Genomic DNA, 16,913 nt, shown 5'->3' on the forward strand with positions numbered 1-16,913 from the left:
AGAGGCGGAACTCGTAGCCATTCGACCCATTGAACAGTGTAGGCTTTCTCCTCGGCTTCAATTGCCCACCCCAACAATTAGCTTCAGCGACTAACATCCATCTCTAGCAAAATGAAGGGCGAACGACTCCGGTCAACCTTTGGCCTGCTTCTGCAGAGCGGCAGCGCCTTTTCGCGGACAGGACAGATCCGACAACTGCACAAGACGAGGCCAGCACCGCCGATCCCCCAGCCCCGACCTTTTGTTCCCGATGTGCCGACTTTCCTCACCCTGATCGGCCGCGGCCTCAACAAGTACGCCAACAAGTTCCCCTCGTGGGAGGCCCTCTTCTCCCTCACCTCCCCGCAACTCAAGGAGCTGGGCATTGAGCCGCCCCGGAACCGACGATACCTCCTCCACTGGATGCACCGGTACCGAGAGGGCGCTCTGGGACCTGGCGGAGACTTTCAGCATGTAAAGGACGGAGAGGCGCTGCTCAAGGTTGCGACACCGCCGCCGTCGAGTCTCAGCGATGCCAAGTGGGTTGTCAACGTGCCCCACGAGGTCGAGGGTGCCGCCGCGGAGCCTTCCTCAACGCTGGTCAGGCCACAAGGATACAAAGTGCTGGGCGCCAAGACGATTGCAGGACCCTATGCCACACCACTGCCCGGACTGGACGGCGCCGTGGTCAAGGTGACGGAGGGAATGTGGGAGAACCGCCAGGGCCGCAAGATTGACGGTGGTGAGCGCAGAAGGGCCGAGGTCCGGTTCAAGAGGAGGTCTGCGGAGCGGAGGGCCGAGCGTGAGGCCGAGATGATGTCGAACCTGTAACGGCCGGGCAAAGGAAACGATACGACGTGTACATTTACCACTGTAGTTTTAGCCGATTCAACTTATGGTTCATGGCCAGTTTGGCAGAGCATGTTGAACATGGCTGTTTTCGTGTGCTTGGGTGAGATGTCTAACAACTACGTTTCATGCCTATGTTTTCTTCCGACTTGGAAGCGACAGATTATAGTTTTTACATAGTAGGCATTGACTCATCTCTCCCGCCATGGGAACTATCTACTATGTAGTAAGCCAGTTCCAGGGATCATTCTCTCGTCAACACCAGATCCAGTCCAGTGGATCTATCAAGGCGGTGCATTTCCCCAAAACGGCTGACGGAGCCGTTACCTTGTGAGAAAAAAAAGGGCCCCCAGCCCCCTTGACAAGCGAGTGGCGAAAAAAGACAAATGCTCCTTTGGAAAGATGCCTTAATCCTTTTGACATGGCCTCGCTTGAAAAAGGTTAATTCAACGTCGTTTCTTGTGTTTGAGTGAAGAGCCGCATCCTGTTGTGGTTTGTTTGTAAGCGATGACGAAGACGGGGTGTGTGCGTGAACGGAAAGATCCGCATTGTCTTGGGTTTGACCGAGTTTGGGAGTCGTAGGGCTGAGAAAGGGAAGAATGATCTGATGTTTTGATATGCAAGTAAAGTCGAGTAAAGGTGTATGGCGTTGTCTATCGGTTGAAGCCACGCGAGTAGACGGCGGCCTCTAGAAGCATTCCATGCACGACAAGATAACCCGTCTACATTGACGGTTTGCACAGTATTATCTTACTTGGGGGCACCTGTCATCACATTGATTTAAGCCTTGGCGATGGTATGGAGAGACACTATCGGATGTTGCCAATCCCAGACATACAATATTGACAGAGGCCTCCAAACTCATGAGCATGGCAGCCTCCCTTAATCCTAGTCATGAATCCCATACAAGCACCAGACCACGGCAATGACACGTTCCCGTCGCGTCGCTCCCAACGCCACAAAACCGTTCATGTCGAGCCATGGTTACAGGAAGCGAAGCTGCTCTGCTGCGGCGCGGGGGGAGGGAATGACGGGCCATGGATCATGGGTCCTGAACAAGGCAGTTTTTTTCTTGATAGGAGTAAATATCCACCAACCCTTCACCCCTGTTCACTCGAAGGACGACGCCGTGCGAATCACTCCCGTCGTGCCGTGGCCCCACGTTGAACGTGATGTTGATTGGGGTCGAGATAGTCTACCCAGCAGCGTTGACCTCCTGGAGGGGAAAGATCTGGCCTTGTGCTTGGCATGGCATTGAATGGATCTGCTGTCATCCACACTCGCCATTGACATCTCCGAGGATTAGAGGATGAGACCCCTGGACAGTTGAGCTTGGACGGTGATGAGTACTGTATCCGTGCCCCAATATCATACCCATACCCTATATCCATTAACATCGCGGACCGTTGTGAAACAGAAAAAAGCTGCATGTGCCGAGGTGGGCTTAAATAGCCTTGCATATTCGGCGTGACTCTTTTGAGGATCGACAACGGTAACATTTGGAGTCGTCGTTCAAACCTGTTAGCGTTGTCATGTAAATGTGCAATGTCTGGTAGCGAAATGGCACGCGCAGCTGGCGCCGACGCCACATTCTTCAAGAATAGAAACCTCCAAGTTCTAAAGGTGGCTTGATGCAGGTAACCATGGACGGCTCCTTGTTACATTGAAAAGTTGCACAAGACTCGCCCATTGGCATCGAGACTGTGATGATGGTCTCCAGCTCTTGGATTCGCGTGTGATGGCTACATACTCTGCACAAGACGTGAATATCCATGCCATGAGACCCAGATTGCCAGCAAACATGTCAAAACTGCCTTGCCAGGCCGCTAAGGCTCGTCGGTGCAACTCCCATCTGGATTGGACGAGCCAAACCCTGTCAAGCTGGACGGACGAAAGCACGGCCGCAGCCATCATGTCCGATCCCATGGATGTTCATTTTAACGCAGAGACAGAAAAAAACCCCTCTCTTTGGTGAGGAGAAGGGAAGATTGGGGCTGCACACCAACACAACTTACAAGAGGGTATTTTAAGTAACAGCAAAGGTGACGGACGCCGTTCGTTGGTTGGACAAGCGAGCGAAGCGTGTGAGAGGCGTCAGGGATGGCCCGACCTGACGGGTTAGAGTTTCTTGTTGATCTAGTCTAGGAACCTTTGTCTTGCAGATCCCTCTTTTTTGGTGCAAAAGGCAAAAAAGAAAGCAACTCGAGGGAGATTGCTTGTTCTCTCTCACCGACGAGTGAAGAGGTCTGCGTAGTCGATACGCAGAATACGGGTGACGGAAAAGACAGAGGAGACACATCCAAGAGCTGCCTAATTTTGGACATTGCTGTTTTCTTGTCTGCAAGGGTATGAATGAGCGAGGTTGTATTGAGTGAAAGGTGACGACGTCGATCATCAGGGATCACTAATACAAGTGAACAAGGACCCAAACACGAGAATTATTCACACCGAGAGAGTGGAATCCGAATATTTCCTGGATTTGTCAGGAGGCTATACTCTACAAGGAGGGGTCACGACGACGCCCTTGACAAGACAACAAGATGTGAGGGCTTTAACTGCAGATGATGACTCTTGACTTGAACCTGACCTTTTTCGTATATGGCCGTGTGCTGAATAATTGCCCTTGTATGCTAAATGCCTTGCCAAGACTTGCTTCCCTGCTGGCACATCACCACCACCACCAGGCGAGAAACAAGGTTACAGCTGGAATACTGTAGGGCTGATGCGACCGACGGGCAACTCGGCCTCGCCTCCCTTGATTTATCCCAATCTGGAATGTGGGTATTTTCCGAGTCGAGCATCACCAAGAGCAAGAGTCTGGACCATCTGGACTGTTGCATCACCTGGACAACCTACCATTCGTTTGTCGTCACCACCATGATAATCAAACCTGTGGCTCATTGTGCGGCGCGTCCATCTGGCATCTGCCTGGCGCCCTGGGGCTTGCTTGCTGCGAGTGCCTGCAGGCCCCAAGGCAGCAAGAATATTTTATCACAGCCGTTCCAGAATCTTCCCGGCATACGCAAATTACGGTAGCATAACGGTTGAGCATAACGGGGCACATATCAGATGCACAATGAATGGGGTTGCCTGGGGCTGGATGGCCTCAAGAGGAGAGGAGAGAATCCAAGTGCCTGGGACGATTCCTAAAACGACGCCCAATTGATCCTTGTCCCCGGCACATGTTCCGTCTGTGACAGGGATACCGAAAGAGTTAAAGAAGTAGTGAGTGAGTGAGTGCCATATTGTGCAACGTCTTTCTATTGCTAGCTCATAATAATAGCCCTTGTTAATTTATCCAATGCCCACGCCTAAACTCTTTACAGAACAAGTCCCCCCCAAAAAACCCGCCCGCCTAAAACAACCCAACCCCAAGCAAGCTCCGCTTTGTCTTTCTTTGTCGTCGTTTTCTCGTCGTATATCTCGCATTCGGCCGCCTGGCCCTGTCCTTGCCTTGCCTTCCCACACCCGTTACGCTCGTGCGGGTGGCTTGGTCTCTGGGGGTGGATGATTTCCCGAGGGGACGGATATGTGTGAGAGAGGCGTCACAGCCGACGCGTCTCTGCTTGATTATTGCCGTTTGCAAAGAGGTGATTCTGCTTCAAAGACTAATCATCTTGTTCCCAATCTCGAGATGTGACGTCGGCACATACGCAGCCCTACCAGGAAAAGACAAGACAGCCTCGCAACCCCCCCCATGCACTTTCGGAGAGCGCGGCCCCAGGACGATGACTCTTCACGTTTGTCACGGGGACGGCCAATTACTCAGAAGTGAGTGAGTCTTTTGCTGCATGGCCTGGCCTGGCATGTGTCTGACCGTTCGTGACGGGACGGCTCAAGCCTCCTGTCACTCGTCTACACCACTACTCGGCGACGTCAAGCCCCATGAGCCTTGTACCTGCCTAGCAGAGCCTGGCTTCTTTTCCTTCTTCCCCGGCGGAGTGAGGTTTGTCCCGGCCGGCGGGCGGCGGGCGGGTCGGACACCCTCCCATCCCCACTCCCGTTTTCACGGACACTCCCTCCAATGGACACACCCTCCTTTTGCTGCTCAAGCCTTCACTCTTTTTCCATTCCCACGGTCACACTAGACCCCCGGCTGCCAGGGCTGAGGGGGCCCATATGGCAAAGGGGAAAAGAGTAGGTAGACTCTGGACGGAGGGCGTAGACGATATGAATAGAGCCACCTCCAACTTCCAATTAGGAATCCTAGTTATTCGACTCTTATTTCTCCCTCCCCGTCCACTCTCTGATCCCAATTCCTCACCTCGCCTCGTGTCCTCTGCGTCACCCATCGTAATTCATTCCCCATACAAACAGTCTGCCCTACCGGGTCCCCCGTCAACCCTCCTTGTCTTGGTATTCGTATACACCCCCCCTTCCAAGACCTCTTCCAAGCCCCGGTCCCGGCCGACTCTCTCGGGGCTGGCTCTGCTGCAGATCCACTGTCGCATGGCCGTCGACATCTGGGTCTGTCAGGTACTACCGATGATGATGAGGATCATGGCACAGGGCGGACTTGTCTGGTACGTGACCCATGTCTCTTTTGCATCTTTTGACTCCCGTCCGCCTCTCTTTACACTGCCCTGCATGTATGTATGTGCATTCGTCCCGCTGCTTGTCAAGGACCCCTGTTCAGTGCTGGAGTCTTGTTCAAGGTTGAGATATCCCCAAGTCTAAGCCTGCAGCTTGTCTGCCTAACTGATATCAACCCCTTGGACTATTATATATCAAGACCTCGTCTACCTGACTCGAGATTATCTTTACCTTCAACAACTTACACTGTTTTGCAGATTCAACTTTTACTTGAAAGACATTGAACTTTTATGTTCCTTCTTTACTACTACTCTTGTCTTGACAACATCAAAGCCCTATCCTGGGGCTTTTCTTGAATGATACTCTGAGGGTAGATGTCATCGCCGAGATACTCTGCCTCCGACTTGCAACCCCCAGAGATCAGAATACAAAGCGCTTCTCCAGAAGTCCCACAGGCACAACAAAGCCAGTACCAGTACCTGTACGAGGAGGAACTGGAAGCTTCTGAAGAACTTGAACAACCTCGCCGAGCTAGATCTTTGCCTTCTGAGACTCCCCGTGAGGGACATCGAAGGCATAGGAAGAAGAGATCTTCCAACACGGCGCACCTCGAGACACCCGAGGTAGATCCCAGAAACAACAAGATGGCTGGAAGCTCAAAGCACAGCTCCAGCAGTTCCCGAAAGGGCAGCTCTTCCTCTTCTTCGTCAAAGAAGTCAAAGTCAAGTCCAAAGGACGATCTTGACTGGACCGACGTGACAGATCCTGAAGAGAGACGGAGAATCCAGAACCGCATTGCCCAACGCAAGTTCCGTAGGTTAACGATGCTTGATTCTAACTGACAATGGCTAATATGAATATAGGAGAAAAGGCCCGAGAAAACAAGGAGAAGGCTGAACGAGACTCGCGTAACCAAGAGTACGCGGGCAACAGCTACCGCATCCCAAACCCCGGCGACTTCAGCACGGATCCAGAGCCCTCAGGTCTTCCTTGGGGAAGCGTCAACATTGCGCACTTTGTAGCGCGAGGCCAGGAGGTCGAGAGCCGGCGGAGCAGCGGACGAGGAACATACAGCGGAGACGACGGCTTCGCGACAGCGACATACGGGGCTTCACCGTCTTACGGAGGAGCTCAATGGGCGCAACATACAAGCTACGGAGGAAGCAGCGGAGGAGACGAGATGTATTACGACGATTCCTATCTGTACGACCCGAATCTGCAGCAATGATGCAGGGCTGAGCGATGTGTAAGTGATGCCTATGATGCTTCTCCTGAGGCAATAACTGACGGGATATCTAGTTTCTGGTATCTGAAGCATAGAGGAGGACTGAAATGGAACGTATCATGAAAGATTGGAACTGCACATGTATCACAAGGGCTTGGTTACTTTTGAAATACCCCCCTCCCTGATGAGATGATGTTTTTGGGATTTCTATTCTAGGAGACGGCTGGGATTTTCTTTTTTTCTCCTGTAAGACGACATGACTCTGCTTCTTCTTTTTTCTTTTGTCGCCGAGGATAACGGCAAAGATGCTGGATCTCTTCTCTATTCTATTCATAGACCAGACTCTCTTCTTTTGTTTCTATAGGCTGGGGGCGTTGGAGACTGGGTGGGAATCATGGATATGATTAGGGGATCAAATTCCACACACCGATAAAGAGACTGAGAATTTCGTATTCCCAACTTTTGAAATGGGCCATCGTGATGTCTTACTGAATGCGCCAAGTTGTCGATCCCCTTGGCGGGACACTGACAGTTGTCGAGGGGTGAGGGAGACACTTGGAGATGAGCTCGAGTTGAACCCCTGGGTGTGTATCAAGTCGTAGTCAACGAGTGAACAAACTACTCGAGAATAGGGCGAGCTTGGCTTGATGTCCTCCTGAGCCATCACGGAGAATACATGGTGGCTTAGCTCTGCCTGGCTTGCCAGAGACGTCCCTCACCCGCATTCCAGATACGTCACCAAGACACAAAGGAGCCCCAAACGGGACGGAGCCCTGGTCCGCTTCCACGATGTCTTTGGGCATGTCGGCTGCGGCGTTTGGTGACAGACATGCAACCCGCGGGATCCGGGATCCCATCACCAAGGCACCCTCCTCGGCAGTTGAGACAAGAAACCAGCATGACAACCGCGGGTACCTAGGTTGTTGGGTAGTTCAAGCCTACCATACAGCACGTGCCGTGAAGCTCATAAGGCTACTACCCAGGACCAGGCTGTTGGCAGATCCAGGGGATGGAATATCGCATAGGGCAGCAAGCGTGAAACGTCCCGCTGGCCCCGCAGAAAGAGAGGACCTGGACCCTTGAGAAACTCCTGCCTGGGCGGTGGATGGGACACTCATAGACGTACGTATGTGCGTGCGTAGGTAGCATCACTCCCCCCAGGACGAGCCACTTAGCATTGGAGGAGTAACCTGGTCCCAAGGTCTAGGTAGTGTAGGTAGTAAGTGTGTGTACCCGCCGCTAATCATCACCGTCGTGTCTCTTGCTGCAGTGCGCAAGGCAGATTCAGCGGCAGGAACCCACCCGTTGCGGCGGGTCGGAGTTTCCTTCGTCTGCACGACCAAAGGGGAAAGAGGAGCCAATCTCTATTAGGAAGACGATTCGAGAGACACGGCCGCCCAGAAGCGACTGACATCATCTTAAAAATGAGGGGACACGAGGAAGAAGGTGGGAAATCGAGATGATGGGCGTTTTTCGTGCTGACCTTAACCTCATTCCCCGATTGACATATGGACAGACATAATTATAGAACCTGAGGCTTGCATATTCTATACCTGTCATCTCGTACATCTTACCATGGCTGGATGCTTATCCGTCACCTCCAACAGGTGTATATCCGATTCTTCATCTTATGCAGAGACGGTTACAGTGTAAATCGCGGAAAGCCTTAGCTGAAGGCGCGGATGCCCCGCGACTGCCTCTTTAGGCAACCTCAAATCTGCTCGGGAGCCTCTGGCAGACGCCCGAGCTCCACATTCAATCCACAGGGAAGGCACGGAACGCCCCTCCTTCCCACACACCCCTGCTGCAGGCTAGCATTCACCGCCCGGCAGAAAAAGTAGGTAACGATGTTCTCCAATGGCACAGAAACCCATGAAGCCATCACCAACTCTTGTTCATTCCATCTCACCCCCCACACCCGTTGGCGTCAAGGCCCACTTCGCAGACGACCATTGATCCTTCGAGATCTTCGAATCTGCCTTCCTTCGTGCTGTGATCCCCCAGAATCTGCCTTCCTCGCGACGAGAAACGACTTAGCCGCCATGTCGGAGTCCACGAACCCCGGTCCTGCGATGCACCCTGACCGGCTGAAAGCAAGGAGAGGTAAGGCGGCTACCGGCCTAATATCAAGCGCTTTCTTACCAGTCTTATGCGCTCTTCCTCTTGTACCCCATTTGCTTCCTGTCACGATACGAAGAGAGAGAACACACCCCGTTGCTAACATGATGCGCCGTGCGTGCTTGCAGCTCCGGCTCCTAAGCGCAAGCTCGACAAGAAGCAGATCAAGGCCGAGAAGCGCATGAAGAAGCGCACCGCCAGGGCGGAGAAGCGCGCCACCAAGGCAGCTGTGGAGGAGCTCGAGGGCCCAAAGCCCAAGGTACCATCTTTGGCTAAGGGACAGATCAAGGTGCACAAGATGAAGATGCGCATGGAAAAGCTCGAGAGGGAGGGACACCAGAAGCTGGCCAAGGCGAAGAAGTTGGCCGCTCAGGTCCAGGCCATCATCGATGCTCAGGTGAGTAATGGCATTGGGGATAATTGGTATTTGCCCATCTGACTTGGGAACTACAGAATGCCAACCAGTCCGAGTCCAAGTCCGAAGACAAGGATGAGGATATGCTTTCCGTCTCCGGATCCGAGGCTTCAGAGGCCACTTCTGACAGCTCTGCCGATAGCGATGGCGGCGTTGACGTGTCTAAGCAACCCACTGAAGTGCCCCCGGAGGTTCCTGCCGACGAGGTCGTTCTGAAGCACCGCCGATTGAGCAACGCCGCCTCCGAACGAAGCCACGCTTCCCACGTCGAGACCCCCGCTGAGACAGAGCCCAAGAAGGAGAAGAAGTCGAAGAAGTCGAAGAAGGCCAAGGAGGTTGAGGCGGAGGAAGAGGCTGTCGAGGCCGATTCTGAGGCTGAGGAGCCTGCTGTTTCCGACAAGAAGTCCAAGAAGGCCGAAAAGAAGCGCAAGCGAGACAGCGAGGTCACCGAGACCGCTGACGAAACCTCCACCAAGAAGGAGAAGAAGAAGGGTAAGGGCAAGAAGGAAAAGGAGGCTTCTTCAGCTGATGCCCCGGCTGAGCAGTGGCACGTCGACGAGATTGAGGGTGGTTCTGCTCGACAGGCCAAGTTCCTCCGGCTTTTGGGAGGTAAGAAGGGTGGCACTGGCGCTGGCGCACCTGTGACCTCTCATGCTTCCAAGGGTCAATCCGATTCGACAAAGGCCGAGGCTGAGATCCAGAAGCAATTCGAAGCGGGCATGAAGATGAAGAACGAGGGCGGCAGCAAGCGCCGTGGCCTCGGTGCATAGTTTTGGACCTCTCGTGGAGGCTGATGTTTAATTTCCCATCCATCATCGTTTCTCATCAATTAGTGGCACGGCGTCAGGTAGACAAAAAACAAAAAGCAAAGAGACCCAGTTGATATTTGCTCTTCGAAAAGAAGCCGATTATATTTGATTCCATTTTGCGCCGATTCTCCCCAAAGTTCAATGTGATATCAAGTCAACTCTTCAGTTCAGTGAAACAAATTACAGGTATAAAAGCCTTCCCCTTTTTGTTGTTGTTTCCAGCCTCTCGGCGGCGGCGACGGTAGTTGGGTAGAGAGATTTCCATAAAGAAAAAAGGTATCGGTGCAGATGACGGCCTGCTTCTCCGGTTTTTGCACCACTGGAGGAGCCATGTTTTTGTCGATTTGGTGGTTTTTGTTGTAGTGGTTTCGTCGAGTAATGGAGACGTCTTCTCTTAACCGAAGAATCGGGAGATGGCCTCGAAGACGAGACCGCCGAAGATGATGAAGCCGAGGATGACTGCACAGGAACATGTTAGCTTGATCATAGGTAGTGGCAGAGGGGAACATGGAGACACGTACCAACCCAGAAGAGGGAGATGGGAGACTTGGGAGTCTCCTTGACGCGCTGCTTGATCTGGGTCTCAGACTTGCCCATCTTGGCCTCGTTCTCCTTTGCGAACTTGGCGTTGCGACGTCGCTGCTCGGGGGTTTGCGCCTGCGAAAAGGGTCCATCATGTCAGCTTGACTTCATCATGGGATCGTCGAGGACGGGGGGAAGCTATACCATTTTGATGTGTGTAGGTTGGAAGGAAGCGCAGGCTTAAGGTTTAGATGCAAAGTATAGACAGGGAGAAGTGAAAGGAAGAAGGAGTGATTGCTGAAATGCTTGATTGAAGAGAGGTCGAATTGATCTGCGCTGTGGTTGAAATAGGGAGAGAAGACTTTATTAAGAGGGGACAGATTTCATTGATTAGAAGCCACCTTATGACCCCTGGAGCTCACTTTACTTCGCGCACGCAGCAAGCAGCAGGGTGTCAACATTTTTGGGGACATGTGTTCCTTTCCCTTTTAGTGCCCAGTCCCTTTAATTCCTCCGCCCGCCGGCCCCACCCCCGCCGAGCTGCGCCACACGTCCTTTTTTTCTCTCGGTGTGGCTGGTGCAGTGGAAGCTTATCGATTGCCGCTCATCCAGGTTGAAGCGCAAGTCAAACATACCATCATGTCTACTACAATGCGGTCTGCCATGGCCCTTAGGGGTGTCTATATGCGGGGCTCTATGCTTCAAAGGAGGAGCTTTGCGACCAAGACGTCAAAGCCAAGTGTGACTGTAAGACTCGCCCAGACAATTGATGATATGTTTGCTGATGGACAATGTAGTCCCAATTCTACCGCAGCTTCACACGGCCAATCGCAAAGACACTACTGCTCGCTGTCTTCACTTACCAGCTCGTGTACTGGGCGTGGGTGAAGCTCGAGACGGATGAGGTCCGCGCTGAGCGAGACGGTAAGCTTGAGTATTCTGCTAAGAAGACATGAGTAGCTAACGACAGTATCTAGCGACAATTGCTCAGCTCGAGACAACAATCAAGGAACATGACGCTGCGACAAAGGCCAAAGAAGGAAAGGCATAAAGGTTTGACAAGATGCGACTAAACCAAGCTGTTCTCTATATCATATGACGGACAATGAGTGTATAATATCATGATATCTTTTCTTCATGCAACCCCGTTATCAAGCTCCCAGTCGTTTGATGTTACAACTATATCACACACTAGAAATTCTACTGTATCTTGCGGCTCGAAAAAACCTAGTTCCCAAACAAAGGCTTCTGATGCAACCATCTTCGAGGCTCATCCTGCCGCTAAACGCCTTTTATAAACGCCTAACATAAACACTCAAGGCACAGAGCCTTATAGTCCCAACCAAACCATCAATGGCACCGCACTCAGTAACAGCACGCTTGGAGAAAGAACCCCGGCGGCACTGATCTTTGTTCTCGCCTCGCCGGGGTAGTTGCACGTCACACCCGTGCCTCGCTGCCCGTAACTGACGTCGAAGCTCTGAAAGCCAGGCTGCGGACAGCCGAAGCCGATCTGAGCGGGGCAGGACTGAACGACATCGTAGCAGAGATCCTCGCAGGGTAGCATCTCTCTGTACGGACCTGGCTTGATCGTTTGATCGATAAAGGCGTTGCGCGAGGCGTTGTTGGCCGGCTTTATCGTCTGACCCTTGAGGAAATCGGCCGATAGCTTTGTCCCGTTGGGAAAGGGATGAAAGGCATTGCGTATGATGCTTATGTTGCTGCCACCCATGACATCCTCACAGCGAGGAATACTGACGGTACACAGCCAGCGCTTGTAGGCTTCACGACAATCATCACAAGTGCGTGCTAGAGAGTAGGCCGATTCAGGGGGTGCCTCGCATGCGACCTGCGCCAGAACCTTTTCAAAGTTGGCATACATCGTCCGGGCGTAGTCGTCGTATTCCTTCGCAAGCATGGTGTTGTTGTATTTCTTGTTGTTGCCAGGAACGGCATACTGCGTCTCGTTGCAGAACGTGAGATCTGTCACCACCATGCAATTCGTTCCTGCATCCAAGTTAGACTCTTGTACCCATAACCAAGACACTCGACATACCGGATGACGTCTCAAAGTCGGTAGATTGAAAGACGATGCCTCCGCCACCAATTGTTCGCCCATTATTCGACTGTCTCTTATTGCTCTTTGTCGGCATCTTGACGAGAATGCCCGTGTAGTTTGTGCTCGAATTGAGACCCTCGAGAAGAAACTGCTGCTTCGGTAGCTGCTCTGGCCCTGGCCCTCGGAGCGTCATGCCCATTGTAACCTGGTTGTAGCGCTGCCCAGTCTTGTCGCTGCTTGCCCAGATATCGGCCGAGTTTTTCAGGCCGCATGCCGAGTGCCGTAGACCGTCGACCGTCTTCAAGTTGTTATTTCCGATATAGATTTCATATGGTGGCGGCCTCTTCATGATCGTTTGCGTCTCACTTGAATTCGAGCTTAGGACTCTGCTGACCAGCAAGGCCGATTTCGAGTCGCTGTCCAGCCACAGCAATTCAACGCTACCATTGTTGGGCACGTACGAGTGGTAGTACTCGTCAAAGGATATGGCAACCTCATACTTCCAAACAGCCTCCTCCTTCCTAGTCAAGTTGGGGGCTGCGATGCTGAGGTAGACGGTGTCGGTGGCGTTGAGGGTGTACATGACAGCTCCCTCCACGAACGGGATCTCCTTCAAAGCCGAGTTCTTCTCGTCAAAGTTGGTTGCGTCTGGGCATTGCGTCTTGTTTGTCGTCGAGACGTAGAGAGTGAGCTGCGGCATCTTTAGAGGCTTCCCATCCTTGGTGCCTGCGGCTGGACCATTACAAGTGTTGGCTGAAATGTAAACAGTCCTCGTTTCGGCCCTGCGCGAGTTCTGATGTCCCTCGCTGTTGCCATCGGTCGATTCGTCGCCCGTGATGTCCCGTTCACTTCTCTGACCGTCCAACAACGTCTTCTTATCAATCACATAGCAAGTCGTCTTCCCAGGCCCTAGGTTTCGGGCGTCAGGTCCATTGTTATCCAGAGACGACAGCTCAGGTTTCGGGTCGTTGGGTGCTCGTCCAATAATGCTGCGATCGAATGGTGCAAACTCGGGTTCGTATATCAAATCCAATCCGCTACTTCGTTCGATCGGTTCTTCGATGTGAATAGCGGAATCGAGTACTGGTTCAGCTGCGCTGGCAAAGGCTAGAGATCCAAATGCCAGACATAGCAACAGAGCCAGCAGGGAAGCCGCTGTCGACGTAAAAAGTCGTGATATGGGCGAGTCGAGCGTCATGACGAGGGGCGTGCCCTCCAGGGGCCTTCGCCGAGTATCGATCTATCGGCGCGCAGTCGAAATAACGAGGGTAACGAGAGGACTCTTGGCTTCAACTTGTTATTGGTCGCAAGCTATCATGGTGAGGCCCTCGAGGTTAATTCGCCAAGGACGGTTTGCGACGGGGGGATTTGCACAATAAATAAAATAGTTGGTACAAAATCGAGGCTGATCAGCCCGACGAGACAAGACGAGACGTTGCTGACGGGCGTATCTGCGCCAAGACGGCTTGGCCCCAAGAGTTTAAGGGGAATGAGGCGCAGCAGCCGGGGGAGCACAGCCACAGTTCAAGGCACTCTTGAGCCTTGTCCAGGGGCCACAGAAGACGATTGACCACTGAAAATGTCAAGGTTCTTATGATGATCGTGAATACGGCTACTCAAATTAGAAGCTCTAGACTTTATTGAATTAAGAATTTCTTGCAATAAATATCAGAGCCTACCCCGTATGTTGCCCTCAAGCATCCCATCGTTGTGACATAAATAGACACGTACGCACTCCGAGTCATTGTATTTTTGTCACCCGCACTACGGACCAGGGAGCTTGCAAAGCTTGGGCCAGGCTAAAAAGGGACCCGTGGCCACTACGTAAGGCCTAGCAGATCGATCATGGCCCGGAAAGCTTGAGCTTGGCCATCCAGAGCCAGTCAGCAGCAGACAATTACGTCGATAGCTGCACACAGAGACATCGCAGAAAATAAGCAAAGTGAGCACGCGACATGGTACCAGTACTGGAGATTTGCTGCTTGCCATTGTCACTGCTGCAGAAGCCCTTGCCCCGGAAATCGCTGTCGGGCCCAGGCCACAGAGACAACCATGTGGAGCCGATGAAAAAGACGTAATCGCGAAACGTGTTCTCATGAAGCCTCAAGCAGCAGCTCTCTAAGAAAAGTCCATCGCAGCAGCATAGCATACATTACACGCACAAAGTCATACGACATGAACCCTTCCTCCAAGCTGAAACGCCCGTTGCGTTTCGAGCTTGTGTGCCATCCTCCTCCCTCTCGTCGTGAAGCACCTCGTGCCGGAGCTCACTCGTTACCAATCATTCGGAATGATATGGTTCTGTTCTCATTAAAAGCGTAGCAACTTGGCCCGGGTCGCGCGGATGCGCCGGTTGGCTTTGCGACCAAGCTGCACTTCGTTGGCCGCTTATTCGGTCTTGTCCAGACCGTCGGCCTTGGCGCGAAGGCCAGAGGCAGTAGAGGCAGACTGGAAGTATCGGCCGAGGGTAGGGGCCAGGAAAGATCGGAAAAGAAGCTCAGCGCCCCTGTGTTGTGTCAGTTTTCAGGTCGCACCGGACAGGTGGCAGGGAGCGCAAAATCTGCACCATGACATACCGGAAAGCAGGGAGAGAGAGCCAGAGGAGGAAGATGAACTTGAAGACGTAGTAGAAGGGGAACCAGTGGACAACCTGGACGAAGCTCTCGAGCACGGTGAAGAAGGAGAAAACGACCCAATACTGAAAAATGCGTTAGCAGCGATTCGCGATCAGTGTGCGACCGGCTCGATCCAGGGGAGAGCTCAGCTAGCAGGGTAAAAGAGGCCACGTACAGTCAGCCACTGAGTGTCATCCTCCTTGTTGGCAGTGAAGAGAGCGGCCAGGGAGTAGTAGCCGGGAATGACGAAACCAGCAAAGTTGGTCAGAAGCTGGCCGCCCAGGTTGAAGATGATGAGGAAAAAGTAGAGAGCGCCAACGCCGATGGCGGCGTAGGCCTTGGGGACGCCCGACGTCTTCTCGAGGTTGTTAAGGGCGGGGTACTTGGAGAGCTATCAGGGCAGAACCGTCAGCATCCGTCGGCTCGCGCAATCTGTCTTTGTCGGCATCGCTGTCGCGATCCGAATGAAACTTACCTCGCGGTCGAGCTGACCGAGGTACTGTTGAGCCTTGTCTTGAGTAGACATTGTGATTTTCTTGCTGTAAAGTTGATTGCAGTGACGTTGAGTGATGCTGAAAGGTTGAAGAAGGCGTTGGAGGGGCTGGAATCAAGGGAATGTGGTGTAGTGTGCAGCTAGCGTCCAATACGTAAGTACCAAGGTTGGAGGAGTTTAAAAGAGGTAAGGAGCAGGGCAGCTTTTATCGCGGCGCTAGCTATGAAGCGAATCTTGGAAGCGGGAACAATTTTGACGCGGCGTCAGTGGCTTGTGACCCTGTAGGCTCGGGGGCCTTCTGTGTGCTAAGGTCAGCAACGCTTCACTGGAGCCGGTAGGAGTGTTCAGCTGACGATGGCTTGATGATGGCACAAGAATGAGGTGGAATTGAGCAAACCTGTCTTTTTTGCGCCGGCTTCCCCTTGAATGCGGTCATGCGAGTTCTGTGCGCCTACGCTGTGGCACCTGTGAGAGCCCGGATATCCCAGTGAGAGTTGTGCTGTTAAGGAACGGGTAGCCGCTATGACGCAGGGTACTTTTTCCGCCGTAGTTCTAGCACGGAATCACATGTATTTTTTCCGAAATGTGAGGGGACGATTACATCATTCACAACAGATAAGAGGATCGGGATGCAGCAGAGTGCATGTAATACTCCAAAGGCTTGAACTCCCCAACAACACAACACGGGGAAGCGGCAGCAGTTCGCATCTGAGTTCCCTTTATTTATTTAAGATAGGATTCCGCCCTGTCATGCGCATCCAGCCGTGGATTGTAGACGTGATTGTGATCGCGTGGTCTCAGCAACAGCAAGCCTAGGGTCTCTGAGGAGAGAGGAGCACATGCTCTCTCCCAGACAAGGTCTTGTCCTGACTCGGACCCTCCACCTCTGTCTTTCGCGCTGCAATGGACGATCACAAGCTGCGAGCCAGTGGCAGACACTTCCAGATGACAGTCCGAGGACTCGCCGTGGCAGCTCTGGCCGGTCCTAGACTAGCCAACCAGCCACCCACCAGCCACATGAGACACGATCGAGGCAGGATCGTGAAGAGTCGAGATGCGCAGCCAGTCAGGACTCGTATCACTGGACGCAAGGAATTTCGGCTAATTAGCGGGCACGCGCCAACCAGCGGAGGTCACAAATGACGGGGAAAGCAAGACGTTGGCTGCCGCCAATGGGAGCGCGCAGAACCTTTCATCCCCCGCTGCAGGTTTGATTACCTAAGGCGCGCCTGCCCAGGTCTATCAGCCCGGACGGGTTTCCCACCGTCGGTTGGCCTCGCAACGTCAAAACAAGCT

General features: G+C 52.9%; 6 protein-coding genes across 6 annotated transcripts; 3 read left to right on the top strand and 3 right to left on the bottom strand.

The window, feature by feature from the left end:
- Nucleotides 1-111: 111 nt before the first annotated feature.
- Nucleotides 112-810, top strand: MRS44_012735 (mitochondrial 37S ribosomal protein mS41; the record flags this gene model as incomplete). The annotated part of the gene is made up of 1 exon (XM_046269374.2): nt 112-810. One exon carries the CDS (start codon nt 112-114, stop codon nt 808-810), a length of 699 nt encoding a protein of 232 aa, XP_046132801.1.
- Nucleotides 811-8,628: 7,818 nt separating this feature from the next.
- On the top strand, nt 8,629-9,889 carry MRS44_012736 (uncharacterized protein; the record flags this gene model as incomplete). Its single annotated transcript, XM_046276052.2, has 3 exons — nt 8,629-8,689; nt 8,833-9,101; nt 9,158-9,889. The coding sequence occupies 3 exons, from the start codon at nt 8,629-8,631 to the stop codon at nt 9,887-9,889; spliced, it is 1,062 nt and encodes a 353-aa protein (XP_046132799.1).
- Nucleotides 9,890-10,322: 433 nt separating this feature from the next.
- MRS44_012737 (uncharacterized protein) lies at nt 10,323-10,657 on the bottom strand (the record flags this gene model as incomplete). The annotated part of the gene is made up of 3 exons (XM_046284042.2): nt 10,323-10,387; nt 10,450-10,585; nt 10,655-10,657. 3 exons carry the CDS (start codon nt 10,655-10,657, stop codon nt 10,323-10,325), a joined length of 204 nt encoding a protein of 67 aa, XP_046132798.1.
- Nucleotides 10,658-11,089: 432 nt separating this feature from the next.
- Nucleotides 11,090-11,501, top strand: MRS44_012738 (uncharacterized protein; the record flags this gene model as incomplete). Its single annotated transcript, XM_046269372.2, has 3 exons — nt 11,090-11,197; nt 11,248-11,374; nt 11,428-11,501. The coding sequence occupies 3 exons, from the start codon at nt 11,090-11,092 to the stop codon at nt 11,499-11,501; spliced, it is 309 nt and encodes a 102-aa protein (XP_046132797.1).
- A 279-nt stretch (nt 11,502-11,780) lies between these two features.
- MRS44_012739 (uncharacterized protein) lies at nt 11,781-13,707 on the bottom strand (the record flags this gene model as incomplete). The annotated part of the gene is made up of 2 exons (XM_046269373.2): nt 11,781-12,457; nt 12,507-13,707. The coding sequence occupies 2 exons, from the start codon at nt 13,705-13,707 to the stop codon at nt 11,781-11,783; spliced, it is 1,878 nt and encodes a 625-aa protein (XP_046132796.1).
- A 1,190-nt stretch (nt 13,708-14,897) lies between these two features.
- MRS44_012740 (uncharacterized protein) lies at nt 14,898-15,650 on the bottom strand (the record flags this gene model as incomplete). Its single annotated transcript, XM_046269371.2, has 4 exons — nt 14,898-15,015; nt 15,086-15,207; nt 15,300-15,515; nt 15,600-15,650. 4 exons carry the CDS (start codon nt 15,648-15,650, stop codon nt 14,898-14,900), a joined length of 507 nt encoding a protein of 168 aa, XP_046132795.1.
- Nucleotides 15,651-16,913: the final 1,263 nt, after the last annotated feature.

Source organism: Fusarium solani (assembly GCF_023522795.1).
Source record: "Fusarium solani strain SB1 chromosome Unknown bctg00000008, whole genome shotgun sequence".
NCBI lineage: Eukaryota > Fungi > Ascomycota > Sordariomycetes > Hypocreales > Nectriaceae > Fusarium > Fusarium solani.